We start from the raw sequence: 15748 nt of genomic DNA on the forward strand, positions 1-15748 counted from the left end.
ACTGCAGATAGCTGAAGCAGGGTTTGCAATATCAATGTCTGTTATGAAAACGGGTGGGCAAAGGCAGGTTATTTTCATACAATCATAAAGGTTGGAAAATACCTCTAAGATCACCTAGTCCAACCATTAACCCATCACCACTATGCTCTCTAAACCATGCCCCTTAGTGCCATAGCTACACCTCTCTTGAAAACCTCCAGGGATTGTGACTCCACCACCTCCCTGGGCAGCCTGTTCCAGTGCCCAGTGTTGCAGTTCCATAACTGCAACAACTCAGAGAAGGCTCCGGCCACTTTCAATTGAATGCATTGTGGTTTTTGTTTGGGGTACTGTTAAGTTGTAGTCATCAGTACTGTTTAAGGGAAGGAAAAAATGTCTTTGCATTGCCTTCCCTTCTCAGCAGGTGCGAGACAGAACACCCGCACACCAGAGTAGAGGCTGGCAAAGGCCTTGCTCAGGGACCCGTCAAGCAGCTGGGATGTGGGCATTGGGTGCTGAATACAGCCGCACAGCTTGCTTACTGAATGTCTGCAGCAGCAGCTTCCTGTGACTGAGGGATTTCCTTGAACTTCCTCCACAAATGCACTGCACCCAAAGTGTAAAAGAAACCATTTTTCTTGCTGTGGTTGCCCACTCGAACTTTTCAAGAAGGTTGTATTTATTTACCATTAGCACTGTTGGCAATGAGCTTGTTGTTGGAAGACTACAAGCATACTGGAGCATTTATGTGATCAATAAGCGCTTCACTCTCAGAAGGGCACATTAGAGGTATGGCACTACCACTCTGGTGCAGAGTGGCTGGAAGACTGTGGAAGAAACAGACCTGGGGGTGTTGGTCGATGCTCAGATGAACATGAGCCAGCAGTGTGCCCAAGTGGCCAAGAAGGCCAATGGCATCCTGGCTTATATTGGAAACGTTGCAGCCAGCAGGAGCAGTGAAGTGATCGTCCCTCTGTAACTCAGCCCTGGCGAAGCCGCACCTTGAGTACTGTGTTCAGTTTGGGGGCCTCTCACTACAAGACAGACATGGAGGCCCCCGAGCATGCTCAGAGAATGGCAGCTGTCATGGTTTTATGATTTTTGTTATTGATATTCCACATCATAACATCATGGAGAGCACTGGGAGGGAGTTAAAGAGTTAAAGTTCCGTGGACTACCAATTTTCCAGGTACTTGGCTCTCAGAAGGAGAACTACATACCCCAGAAAACTTTGTGCTTCCATTTTCAGTTCAGAGGGAAAGATAAAACTACTCACAAGTCACAACACTGCCCCATTTTGCTGCTCGTCTCGGCAGTGCATGCTCCCTAGCCGTCTCACCTTCAGCTTTGTAATAAGGCCTTCAGTTTTGGACACACTCTCATTTTATTCATTAGCCTCAAATACAACTACATTGTATTAAATTGTGTTATCTTGCATTCCAATATCATATTTAGTAAATAACATTTCTCCTCAGATCGTTGCTGCTGTTCTATTCTTAGGCACATCTCCCATCTCCCTACCCTAGCCCCTTTACCCCTTTCCCCTTTCCCGGAGTGTGGGTCTCTGGGTCCACCTGCCCCATTAGTTGCAGAACTGGGCTGAACTAGTCAGTAAATCATTGACACCTCCACCACCCCTACTCTTTTTCGGGCTGGTGGGTCTGTGGGCCTGCTGCCCCCCTGTCATGGACACAGACAGATCTAGAGATAATTCCATGACAGCAACGAAGCTGGTGAGGGGTCTGGAGCACAGGGCTTATGAGGAGTGGCTGAAGGAGCTGGGATTGTTCAGACTGGACAAGAGAAGGCTCAGGAGTGATTTCATTGCTCTCTACAACTGCCTGAAGGGAGGTTGCGATGAGGTGGGGGCTGGCTCCTCTACAACATAACTAGTGATAGGACTAGAGGGAATGGCCTCAAGCTGTGCCAAGGAAGATTCAGGATGGACATTAGGACAAATTTCTTCTCAGAAAGAAAGGTCAGGCACTGGAATGTGCTGCCCAGGGAAATGGTGAAATCACTATCCCTGGAGGTGTTCAAGAGATGTTCAGATGTTTTACTAAGGGACATGATTCAGTGGGGAAATATTGGTAGTAGGTAGATGGTTAGACTGGATGACCTTGGAGGCCTTTTCCAACCTTGGTGATTCTGTGATTCTATATTTCCGTTTCAAAGATAAGCCATGGGGTATGGCCAAACAACCACATCTAGAGGTTCTGCTGCCAGTGCTGCTGGCAATGGAGAGCAGACTCCCTTACTTGAAGCCTGTTCCTGGCTACAAGTCAAGTTGTCATTTTCAGATTACTACTGAGAGATGATTCCAATTCAGAAAACCTTGTTAGCAGTGGAGGGAAAGGATATATCCAGCTATTTATTTTTAAAGCAATGGTTTCCATAAACATGAAATCACTTGAAACTACTGGCATAAAAATGTAAATACGTAGTTTAACGTTTTTAAAGATTCTCCAGAGTGCAAAATAATATGTGGAACAAAGAACTGGTGCTATCAGTTAAAGGACAAGGCAATTTTCATTACCGTTATGGCCTAGACAGGAGCTGGAATTTGGCCCATAGAGATTGTTCAAAAGCTTCACACTACTGGGCACTTGTACAGGGTTTATCATTGCTGCCTTCATTATCTCTCCACGGCTTCATCTCATCTGTGCTATGTATACATAAGCACACATGGACCATGAAACTCACAATGATCTCTTGTAATACTGGCTGTCAGCAGCCAGCTCAGAGTTAGGAAAAGCATGTTTTAGCAAGAAGTCGTATCTATAAATATGGCAAAGCTAATGATCCCCAGAAGTGTTCCCTTTCTCCTTAAAATTAGCAGTGTATACAGTAGGGTAAGTCAGTGTAAACACATCGCTTTGAATTTCATCAGCTTTACCAGCACGCTTTGCACTACTGCACTGATATGGAAGGAAAAGTATGACTCCTATACGAATCTTCTACTATAACAGATACTAAATCTGACACGTGAAGAGTTTTGTCGTAGTGTTTTTGAAAGAATGAACTGGGAGAGAAAAGGCATGAAGCCTAAAACCGGCAACATGCCAAAGCTTACAATAGAAATGTTAAACAAGTGTCTCCATGGAGAAATGGAGAAAATAGCTTCATCTCCCCCTGCGGTCTTCACAGTGGGCAATTTCCAACGAAGAGTCACATGAGAGAAAAGGGACAGGTAATTTAAGAGAGGACAAGGCATTTGATGCACCTTGCGTTAGAAAACAGGAAAGCTTTCTCGAACAATGCTCTGCTTCAACAGCTATCTGTAAAATACAGGGCAAGAAAGAGACTCCAAGACAAGCCAGACATAGGGGCTACATTAACCGCATTTTACAAGCCAAAAGAATTCAGAAACTCCTTGCTAGGGCATTTTTTTTTCCCTGGCAATTTTGCTTCATTATTTCAAGTTCATTCCTAAAGAAACATTTCCTTAATCCTTGAATCTCAATAACAGAGACAAAAGCAGAGTACTACCTTCACTCAGGTACGCCCCTGAACAGGAGAGCAGGACATCTCTGGCAGGGTCCAGTGTTTCTGGACAACTCAGCAGTAACACAGTGACAAGACACATACGCCTTCATATTTAACAAAGGAGTCTGTAGGAAGGAAATGTCCTCCAGGGACGACAGTCAGACTGGAAAACCCAATAGGATGGTGGAAAGAACAGCTGAATGAATCATGAGAGAGCAAAAGCTGTAGAACGCCCCCACAATTTTCCACCTGAGTTCAGTAAAGTTCAGTCATGTCCAGGTGATGTAACCGGCCAGAAAGAGAACCAGACAAGTAGGAGTCAACCAGCTTCTGTCTAAGAATTGAGCAACGTTCCATGGCACAACACAGGAGATTGCCATAATTTACCACATTTACAACTACAAAGGTGAGTCTAGCAACCTTATCATAAGTGAAGGAATAACCCAGTGTAGTCGTGGAGAAGAAAGGTCAGAAAAAACACAGACAAATTTCTTAGCCATAAAAAACCAAATCCTTAGTTTCCCACTGGTCTCAAAAAAGCCTTCCCATGCCATTGGGAGCAAACATTGCCAGCCTATAGAGAGGGAGGCAGGGTTGGAGGTGGGACATTGCAAGGGGCACTGGCCAACATTAGCTGCAAAGGAGCAACTACTACATAACCAATGTCAAATTACAGCCTCAAATGCTCATGCAACGATGAAGAATCAGCAAAAGCCAAATGTGAGATGAAAAGAAACACGCTCAAGCATCCAAAGCCATCTGTCTGTATTTGCTCGTTCTTGTTGTTTCACAAATTTGACCTACTGTTCCAAATCACAGATTTTCAGAAATAGCACTGGCTGAAGGTACTACCAGGAAAAACAATCAGCATCAGTTACACAGTATAATTGAGGAATTATTTCCAGGATTCTAAGGCAGTGATCAGAGAAGCTGGAAAATCAAAATCCCGGAGAGGGGGTTGTGCAGATTTGACTGCGAATGCTGCATACAGGCCACTGACAGCAGCACATATTGGAAAGCCCAGCCTCCAGCAGGAAAGCCCACTCAGACACAGTGGCAACAAACAGCAAGACAAACATTTGACCGAAAGTGATGTTCAGTTTTTCCAAAAGCATTTGAGAAGGTTGGCAGCTTGGAACAAAGAACATTCCTGTTTTCAAGAACAAATGGAGCATTTCAGCCATCCTTTGCTCTGGCCCCTAGGCAAATGTGACCACAGAACCCAGGAGATTCCTAAAATCTAGTTCTGTACCAAATAAACAGCTCATATACTCTCATGAACTGAAATTTTTTTAACTATTCTCTAAGAATTAGTCCCCTGTTCCTGTACAAAGATGAATTTCCTCTCCAAGGGAATTAGGCCTGGTAATGGCAACCCTGTTAATTTTATATTCTCAGAGAACTTTACCATCTCTCCCTGCTGAGTTTTTCCACAAAACACCCATTCTTATCATTTTTCAGTATTTTGATTTGTTAATTTCCCTTAAAATAGGTGTGTGTTCATTGCTTTGGTTACTTTTATTGCGTGCTTTAACTGGTGGTCAATGAATAGCCTGGTTGCAAGGGTTTCAGGATAGATTTCCTCAATACTGCAAAGCAGACACTTTCCATGTGTCCTCCCCCTCCCAGCAAGATGGCAGAAGGGAAAACTAGGAAACGCAACAGATGGTCTGAAATCCTCGTCCTCTGAAAACCATTGCTGCTGCAGCTAGATTAGGCAATATTTCAAATATTTCAGTATGTGCCAGTAGTGTTATTCATGACTAGGAAAGATAAGAAGAATGCTTTTGAAACTCCTCCCCTAGGAACAGTGTTTGCAATAGCCTGCTCCTGTTGCTGAAAGATCTCTTATGTTCCCTACTCTAAATCCAATGAGGAAACTAATCTTCACCAGATTTAAAGCTGACAGGTGGTACATGCATAATTAAAGATGACCTAACATAGAATGCTCTCATTCCTGGCATATTATCAGACACTTAAGTAAAGCAATTATCAGTAGGCAACCTTTTCTGTCAGCAGTGATTGGGTCAAACACTTCTTCAGTCACGAAGATACTGTAATGATGATACATATGTATTTGCAAATACTTCAGCAGTATAACAGAGACTAAATCACTGTTATCTCAGAGAAATTTCTTTATCATCTGCAGAAGACTACAGGAACCTCTTCTCACATTTCCATGTTATGGCACTACTTCCATGGTTCACAGTACATTCTACATAGAGATGCACCTTGCTCCTATTCCTTCAATATCCTGATACTTCCCTGCTACAGGAAGCAGCCAGGTCAGGTGTGGGGCACAAAGATGCTGTTTTTTTCTCCTCTTTGTAGCTCTCATGACTGCAAATGTCCCTGGGGAGGAATTCTGTCTATCAAACATAAGGGATTTAAAACTACAAAGGAGGGTAACAAAGATGGTGATGTGTCTGGAGGGGAAGGAGTGGTTGCAGTCCATTGTTCAGTATCTGAAGGTACTGAAGAAGAGCTGAGGGGAGGCCTTATTGTGCCTACAGCTCCTCATGAATGGAGCAGAGGAGCAGCACTGAGCTCTGTTCTCTGTGACAGCCACAGGGCCTGATGGAACCTCATGGAGCTGCACTGGGGAGGGTCAGCTGGGGTTTAGGAACAGGTTCTTCACCAGAGGGCAATGGGCATGGAACGGTCTCCCAAGGGCAGTGGGCACAGCCCCAAGCTGCCAGAGCTCAAGGGGTGTTCGGACAATGCTCTCAGACATATGGTTTGATTTTTAGGTGATTCTGTGTGGAGCTGGGAGTAGGACTCAGCGACCCTTATGGGTCTCTACCAACTCGGGATATTCTGTGATTCTATGATACATCACCCTGAACTGTGCCTTTGATGAACAACCTTGTCCAGGATGACTGGACACCTGTCCTCTGGAACCCCTGAGGACTGCAGAGGTGAGTGCCATGCTCTTCCCTGTTTACTGAAGAGGCAAACACAAGCAAAGATCAGTCAGGATTTTCATGTAGAAACAACCCCAAAATCTTTGCTAGAACTAGGAATATCTTCCCCGCTTTTTGTTTTAACAAGCAGATGGCACTGCCTCCCAAAATAGTAATGTCACTCATGCATTGAAAAAGGCAGAAACTTTTTAACCTAAACTCTTTAAATGTTTCCTTCAAACAGTATTTTGCAGTGAATCCAGAAAGTGTTACGTGACTTCTTTTTTTTCTTCTAAAAAAGGAATTTTTAAAGAAGGATCTTCAGGAGAATAAAAACAAGGAGAACAAAAAATAATTAGGAAAAGGAAAGCCTAAAAAAGTAAGTGGTTTTCTTAATTTTGGGGAAATTATGATTGTGAAAAGTATAATAAACTGCAATTACACACACACACATGACTGCACTTTACCTTACGAAGGAGCAGCTCTTAGGGTGTAAAATTGCTTTAATATTGCACTAAGACAAGTGTTTTTTAAAAAATGGCTTATGATAATGGATTTTCAAAGCAAAAGTAAAGCTGCTTTTCCCTAAGAATAGGGCTTTATAGAAGGGAAACTTCACAATGCCACTGGTATGCATTTTGCTGCATTTCACAAGATCTCTCATTATTTAAATTCCTATGTATTTATGTCATACATGGATAAACGGCCTTATTGTTCAGAACATGTCTTTATGTGAACATCTCTGCTGTTAGAACTAGTGTTATTTTGCTTTTTTTTCCTCTTTACCAAGTCAGAACAAAAGTCTCTTTTAGTGCAGTTTTGGGAACTTCATGCAAATGGCAGTTTTTACACATCAATCGTCAGTTTAATAACACTAATGATAAGAGGGGAATTAACGGTAATGGCTTGACTTTTTGGCAAGCAAATCAGAGTTTATAGAGTAGCTATGTCAACCTTTATAGTCCTGTGTTATCAAAAGTGTTAGCAATGAGTATTAAGATTAAACTACTGAATTGTTAGCAAGCTGGGGTTACTGAACCGTAACTTTCTTGCACAAGGATTGATTATTTAGAAATCCATTGTACAAGATAGGAAGAGATAGCAATAGCCTTCTGGGACAGCAGGGAGCCATTTACAGAGCAAAATAAATTTGCCAGAGGATACAGATTTGTCTGAACACGCTCAATATCGCTCTCTGTTAAAGCAACATTGGGTAGGCTCTCAGTTTTCCCTAAGGCGTAGTACTTGGTCATTCTTTCTTCTTGCCCATCGTTGCAACAACACTACTTTGCAGCATTTGAACTCCAGTCTTGCATCCATTGCTCACATGAGTGACTCCAGTGACTTCACAGGTGTTGTTCACAGGGGTTCAAGGTGCAGGACCAGCACAGGAAGAGGAAAACAGTGTTGTAAACATAGCTAAGGCAGTGAGAATAAATGGGTCTTCTAAGGAGTAACCACATAGAGTCGTGCTTCGACAACATGCCTAGATCATAACCATAGGAATGATACCGAATGTAAGAAAAAGTGTTTGCTTTTCCAACATGCAAAACAGTAGATAAGTCAAAGTGACAGCTTTTTGAAGTTAAGATAGCAAAGGAAAAGTCAACAATTGCAGATTAAAAATTAAAAAATAAAAGTGCATGTACCAACACAATAAGAAACGGCTGGCAGGTCTACAATTATTTTCAATGGATGGTTATCAAGGCCTAGTGGTATCCCATGACAATGACAGTCTAAGGACACTAGCAGGACAAATTTTTTATCTTTTAGATACTAATATCACTTTCTAGCCATACAGACATTGTGCTGCATCCTCTAGCCAAATTCTCATGTGGGAAGTATTCACACCAGACACCAATTACATGTTGCTTCCTCCCACTCACCTTTTGCTATGATCAAGACCCACTAATAAATTGCTCCATCTCACAGAGGGCACCTTCCTTTCCATGTATGCCTTACTGCTTTTTTACTGCCAATACATTTGATGCTGTGGTTTATAGGCTGCAAAGATCAAGTTCTGTATGCCTAGGAAGTACACTCCCTAATCGTTATTCACAGCATGCACATTTAGTGATGGTTTCCATGACTGGGTAAGTGGAAAAAGGATGTTTTCAAGCAATACAAAGTCTGCTGAACTTTCACAAAAGAGCCCAAGGCAGGCAGAGCTTATTACGTGCCACAGGAATCACAGAATCATAGAATGGCTTTGGTTGGAAGGGATGGACCTTAAAGTCCATCCAGTTCCTTCCTCCCTGCCATGAGCAGGGTTGTCACTAGCTAGGTCAGACTGCCCAGAGCCCCATTCAACCTGGCCTCAAACACCTCCAGGGATGGGGCATTCACAGCTTCTCTGGTCAGTGCGTTTCAGTGCCTCACCACCCTCTTTGTGAAGAATTCCCTCCTAACACACAGTCTAAATCCCCCCTCTTTTAGTTTAAAACCATTCCCCCTTTTCCTATCTGCCCATGTAAAAAGTCTGTAGCCTCTTTGGGTAGAAGCCGTTTTATTGTAGATTCTCATCATGAAGTGGCACTTTTGAAGAACAGTGGGATCTGCATAGTCTTCTCTCTGTTAAAACTAAGAAAGAATGGGAACTTGTAGGTACTGCCTGCACATAAGGTCAGAGACAGAGAAGCAAGTAAGCCCAATCGTTGGGCTACTGACCTCATAAAGTCACTGCAGAGAAAAACAAGTGAGAAATAACTATTTCACCCAACATCTGGGAAAACAAAGTGGCATTTGCAGTGAGTCTCATGTGAGAAAGGGTGTGTGATGAACAAAACAGAGTGAGGAACACACTTCTATGACTAACAGTGCATGGGCACATGTGCTGACATGGATGATGTCTCTGGATTGTTGTTGTCACCACAACATTATGTTCCTAGCTGCTGGCATCACTGACTTTGCCAAACTGTTCTAGTGCCTTTAAATGAGAACCTAAGGCTTGTGTCCTGTGATCTGATGATGCCCATTCCAGGCCAGCTAGAACTGCACAGTCCCGACATTGTTAAAGAGTGGTGAGACATTGGAACAGACTGCCCATGGAAGTGGTGAAGTCACTGTCCCTGGAGGTGTTCAAGAAACGTCGTGAAGTGGCCCTTAGGGACATGGTCCAGTAGGCATGGTGGTGATGGATTGGGGTTGGACTAAATGATCTTAGTGCTCTTTTCCAACCTTAACGATTCTGTGGTTCAATGAATGGTCACAGCCTTCCTCCCTCCATACACATATTCCCAAGCCTACCCTGTAACCAAAATGCAGTTCAGAAAGCAAGCCCTTTCCTAAATAAAGAAAAGCAGGAGATCACTGCCTGAGCTAGGAACATACAAATAGATTTTTCCCTAGTCTGGAGGAGTACCAATTCCTAACCCAGCAATGGGAGCCACACATGCTCACTGCTTGTTGCAGGCTGGTATCTGCTCTGAACAACTGCTAGAAAAATACTATTGCTTCATCGATACATTTGAAATTCAACCAAAAAATTAAAAAGCAACAGAAGAGCTTTGCATGGTAAACATCAGAAAAAACACTGCTTTCCAACCCTGCAGCTAGTTGTTCTGTAATATCTTCTTCTTTGTGCTGACAACCCTTTTTCCCTCCAATCATTCAGACACAATGCCTTCAGGTCTGTCTAAGTAATGTAATTTACTGGAGTGGAATTCCCTTGATACCTTCTGCAGCACTCAGTGACAGTATCATTTATACTCTACACTGTCATGCCATGACACTGATACATTGGCTTTCATCCCTCACTCAGCGCAGAGCGCGCAATTTCACCTTCCATTGTGCCCTTTCGCAGACTGCATGTACAAATTTACTCCATTCATTCCTAATTACAATCCTCTGCTGAAATACTCTCATTAGATTTGTATTTCTCACTCCGAACGTCAATCTTATTTGAAAATTCCAATTTTCCGGAAGATCCATCCATTAGCAGCAACCTCCCAAGCATTCCTTAACCGAGTGCATTAAAAGTGAGACTGGCAGAGTGGAGATGCACTTAAAATGCACCATTAGAGTAAATCTCCATCGCTAATGCTTTTGTACTACTGCTAACAAGCCTGCGACCAGCCAGCGCTGTTCCTGCAGAGCCTGAAGGGCACAAAGCAGCCCCGCAGCCACCCTGTCAGGACTTGCCAGGCTGCATGCGGCTGTGAAGCTTAGGGCTGGGGGGAGGAGAGCCACACAGAGGGGCTGTGGCAGTGGTGGAAACGGCTGAGTGCAGACTGGTGGCTGTGGGAAAGTTGAGAGCAAAACAAGCTTGGGGTTTCCCGAGGTAGAAGACGCTCTGCTATACAAGCCAACAGGTTGCTGGAGGTGAAAATCTCAATTGATCGCATTGCTTTGGTGTCCCTCTCTAATCCTAATTCATGCCTGTTTGTTTCAGACAACATAGAGAACACACAGACCTACAGATTACACCAAGCAGTTCTGCAAGTGGTTAAAAATGATCAAAAAGAGACCCCTCTGCCTCTTTTAGAAAAAAGTAAACACCTTAAAAATGTCATCACCATACAAGGACAAAAATCACCATCCCCGCGGCGCGTACTGTTGGCTGCACAATGCCAGCTCTAAAAATAACCCACGTGGCAATACCCCGGACGGGACCAGGCTGCCTTGTCCTGCTGGGAAGCACACACGGGTAAGCAGAGAGCGGGTGCTGCTGCCACATGACATGCACTCTCCTGGCGTTATCTGTGAAGCACTGGGGTCTGAACCCAGCCAGAAAGGGGGGTGAGAACCACCTCCACAACTGTATCAGAAAGGGAAAATTCCGCGGAAAAAAATAACACCAAATGTTTACACTCCTTGTCAGCACCTGGTCATCTACAGGATTGAGACGTGCAGATAACTGTAACAGATGTAATGCAATTCCCTGCAGAAAACACCACTACAGAAACTTAATTATTTCTGAAGTTTTCCCCATATTCGCTTGAAATATTTAAAGCCTTGATTACTGCCTTAGCTCTCTTGCCTTCTGCACTTTGCATCAAGGCAGGAGCCAGTCCAGTGGATGTGTGCAGATGTGAGAGCAGAACTACGCACTTTAGCAAAGAGGCAAAAGTAAGGCAGCGAGGATGCGCAGCACTCACCTTCTAGGAGGAGAGGAGGTTTGCATTAAGGTAATTTAAAGGGAATTCATATTGCATAATGAAAGACTCACCACCGACAGCATCAATATTCCATGGAACAAGCGCGTGTGCCTCTAAGTGGCTCCAGCACACCACATCCTCTGCGCAACGCAGCGTTACTCAGAGCGAAAACCTATTGTCTTAACCCAGCTGCAGCTACCCTGTGAAGCCTGAAAAACCTGGAAAGGTCACAAAGCGACAAGAAGGCAGCGAAGCTTGAGCTGACACACAACAGAAAATGAGTTTTGAGCCCCTGTACCTTTGGTTCCTCAGCTCCCGAATGGCAGCTCTCTCTACTTGTCCATGAGTACTCAGGCACACTCATCCTCTGGAAATGCCACGACGACTCAACGTGTGAGGCAGGGACAGCACCCAACCTTAGACCATGAAGTTATGAATTTCCCTGCAGATGCTGACAACACCTCTCTGTAATGTTTCTCTTGGCCACAAGCTGACATATCAATTAATGTGGTCATAACAGATTTAGTAGCTCAATATATCTCAGCTAATTTAGCGGACTTCTAAGCGGTGCAGCTACCTGGAAAAGCCACCAAGACAGTGTGTTTCAATATCATCGCCCTAAAATGAAACCAAAAGGATTTCATGGGCCAAAAGTTAACACTGAGAAATTGTTTCTTAATGCTCAGCAGACTTTGTATATATTTCCTTCTTATTTGCTTCTTTACTTTTTGCCAGAAGATGAAGTTCTGGATAAAGTTATGTCAGTGAGGTCTTGGAGGGCTGACTTAAAGATCTTTCAACCCTCTCTAGAGCTGTTTTTTTTTCCAGATAGCAGAACAATTCCACTTCCAAAACTCTTTCATCACTACTTCTCACTTATGCACTAAGCACAACTCCTTGAAAAAAACAAACATGAATTTGATAAATTAACACAGCTAGACAACACTGCAAATAATCTCTTATCTCACATTCCAACAGACACATTTACAAGTACTTAAGCACAGGACTCACTCACCGGACAGAGATGAAGCTGCATACAAGCCAGGCATCAGAGCTAGCAGGACGATTATGCTTGCTCTACAAATTCTGAAGCACTTGAATCTTATTTTAAGTAGTACACAAAGGGCAATAAATGGAAAATCTTATTGTAACCACTGTTTCTTCTTGGCCACCCACACTTCCAGCACCTACAGCAAAAGTATATAAATGCAAAAAACCCAGAACTCATGGCTCATCTGAACAAGGGATGCAAAGTAGTTAATTGCTGTTTCTTTTTTTCCAATTTGTACCTAGAGTGTTATTATATCCTGGTAACCATCAAGGGCAGATATTCACACATAGTGCGTACCTCCTCTGTCAAGGATCCTGTGGGATTTTCATACCTGTAATTAACTGTTTTCCCTCATTTATCTGGTAAAGTTTCTCTCTAAATTAGCTGATTGCTGATCAGCACCTAAATGACAAAATGGAGAAGATGCCTCTCTGCAACTCTGTTTCTTTCCCCCAGACACAGACCCAAACTAATGCTGTAAAAGGAGTTAATACTTCACTTACCTGTGAAAAAATATGCTGAATACTCTACCAGAAACTGGCAATTAGAAAAAAAATCCCTTTACACTCATCATAGTGGAAGAACTTCAAACAAATTGCTGTCAAAGATGATCTCATAATGTTTAAATCCACTTTACTTCAAGTCGCCTTGCAAATTACTTTTTAATTTTATCCATAAAACTCCCGTATCTACTACAATGCTGGTTTATCCTCCTCTCTTGTGCCCGATTCTTTCATTTAACCAGCTCTGCAAAGCAACACAAGCATGAGCCTAATTATCATCTGAAAATCCGCAGAAAGCCAACCCAATTAACAGAGCAAAAAAGAAATAATGAAAAAAGGTCTGTCTTATCAGGCTAAATAAGAGTATAGGTGAGGCCATGTCTGGAGATGGGGAGAGTTAACAATGCACTGTTATTAATCATCTTGCTGTCTCTGAGAATGCAAAGCACTGTAGCCAGGAAAGCAGCCTGATACTCTCATTTGAACTCTTCGCAAATCACAGCAGGAAACCTGTTCTGTAGTAAGCTAGTAATCTGCATTTAACCCGATATTCTAAGACAAATACAGCTTTACTGCCCTTAGTTTGCCTACTAATGGCTGGCTAGACCTCAGTGCTCACCACTTTCCTGCAGCCTGCACCAAGTCAGGTGCTTAACTGGCTGCTTTGGGCATCTGATGCTTTGCGCAGTGCTGCTGAAAGCAGGTAAAGGCTTCTCTGGCAATGATTTGGGGCACAGGAATGTGTGGTGAGTGCTACAGAAGCACAGGTATCTCAGTATTATGAAAATAAATGGGTCATACACCGCTGAGCTAACAACCACACCACCCCCAAACTGGGCGTGTAATGACTGTGCAGTGCTCTGCCAGAGGGAAAGGAGCGACTTCAACAGCAGTGAAAACAAAACTGATGTGGTAAGATGGATTTTACTTTTCGCTGGTTTGGGTTAGAGAGAAAGTTGAGCTCACCATCACCCTCTCTCAGCATTTTATTAAAAAAAAAATGCACAGTGGCAGCAGGCAGGCTGCCCTGTAGGAAGGTGGGGGAGCAGGCAGGACGCTGTCGTCGTCCCCAGGGGTGCACGGGTTGTCGCATCCTAGTGGCAAGGGGAAGTGCCATGGCTATGACTCAATGCCCTGGGCTGACACATGCAGCCCATCACCTGTGGCAGCAAAAACATCGCCTGCACCACACATCATCACACAACAGCATCATCACACAGGTGACACCGAGTCAGCAGGCAAACGACGGCTCTCTGAGATGGTAGGAAGACTTGTAGGTGCTGAACAGCTTGAGAGCATCCCTGAGAAGAGAACTTGGGAATATGGTGGATGAAAAATCGGATATAAGTCAACACTGTGTGCTTCCAATGGAAAAAGCTAATCATATCTCGTGCTGCATGAAAAGAAGCATGGCAAGCAGGGTGAGGGAGGTGATTGTACCCCTTTGCTCTGCTCTCATGATACCATATTTGGAGCACTACATTCAGGTCTGGACCCCCAGCACAAGGACAGTAGGCTGTTTGAGAAAGTCTAGAGGAGAGCCATGAGGACGATCAGGGGACGGGAGCACTTCTCCTGCAAAGAAAGGCTGAGGGAGACCTTATAATGATCTTTCAGTACTTTAATGTGGCCTACAAGAAAGCTGGAGAGAGACTTTTTAAAAGGGTTTGCAGTGAAAGGACAAGGAGTAATGAATTTAAGCTAAAAGAGAGTAGATTTAGATTACATGTTAGGAAGAAATTCTTCACTATGAGAGCTGTGAGGCACTGGAACAGGTTGCCCAGAGAAGCTGTGGATGCTTCATTCCTGAAGGCATTCAAGGCCAGATTGGATGGGGTTTTGGGCAAACTAATCTAGTTAAAGTTGTCCCTGTCTACAACGGGTGGGATGAACCAGACAACCTTTATAAGGTTCCTTCCCACACAAACCACTTTATGCATCTATGAAGATGCTTTGTGGCAGCAGTGAGTGCAGAGCTCAGGAGGGCTGCCAGGGCAGGCTGCTGAAGGCCCCCATGGAGGGTGATGCCTGGAGCAGTGCACAGCTCTGCCTTGGGGCTGGTGGGCAGAGCCCACCACCTGCTATGCCAGGATCAAGGCAAAAAAATGCCTTCTCTACCAGAAAAATGACACTTTCCCCTGACCACTTGTCAACCCTTGAACTTTGCAAGTACCCCTCAGAAAGCCAGCAGGCAGATTCCAATCGCCAATAAGAAAACATAACAGAAAATTCATGAAGTCCTTTAAGTAACATCACTGCTGCCATCAGTACAATGCAGAAAGCACCCTGACACAATAGTGACATGTGCCAATGTGAAACTGCTCAAAACACAGATGGCATAGCTCAGCACTAAGAGGAGTTGCCCATTCTTACAGATGTACCTCTGGGCATGGGGCAGCCCCTGTCAAAACAAAAGCCCACACCAGCAGTGCGGACACCAGCAGCGTCACACCAAGAGCTGAGTGACCACCTTTCCTTGCATCTTCATTATGCTTGAAGTCAGACATGAGTACTCCCAAAAAACTGAGCCTGAAAATAGAACAAGCAGCTCCATGCTACCACACAGAAACACAAATACCAGGATCAAGGGAGGCTTTCGCTTAAAAGTGAGATTTGGTGGCTGATACAATCACATTTCACATCGAATCCTAGTGGTGATTGCTAGGTAGTATAAACACAGGTGACCTCGGCAACAGCTGTGCTGCTTGGGAACACCAGGGTTGGATTTGG

The 15748-nt window shown here is 43.9% G+C and overlaps 1 protein-coding gene across 5 annotated transcripts in view; it reads right to left on the reverse strand.

The window, feature by feature from the left end:
- BACH2 (BTB domain and CNC homolog 2) overlaps window positions 1-15748 on the reverse strand; it is a 180956-nt gene that overhangs the window by 59050 nt on the left and 106158 nt on the right. Inside the window, exon 1 of one of the 5 annotated variants that reach the window (XM_048937785.1) lies at window positions 12480-14586. The exons of 3 other annotated variants lie outside the window; for them this stretch is intronic. In XM_048937785.1, the coding sequence (XP_048793742.1) occupies window positions 12480-12500 (21 nt within the window). In that variant the 5' untranslated portion in view covers window positions 12501-14586. One more of the 5 variants, XM_048937786.1, reaches the window with a different exon arrangement.

Source organism: Lagopus muta, chromosome 2 (genome assembly GCF_023343835.1).
Source record: "Lagopus muta isolate bLagMut1 chromosome 2, bLagMut1 primary, whole genome shotgun sequence".
Classification (NCBI taxonomy): Eukaryota; Metazoa; Chordata; class Aves; order Galliformes; family Phasianidae; genus Lagopus; species Lagopus muta.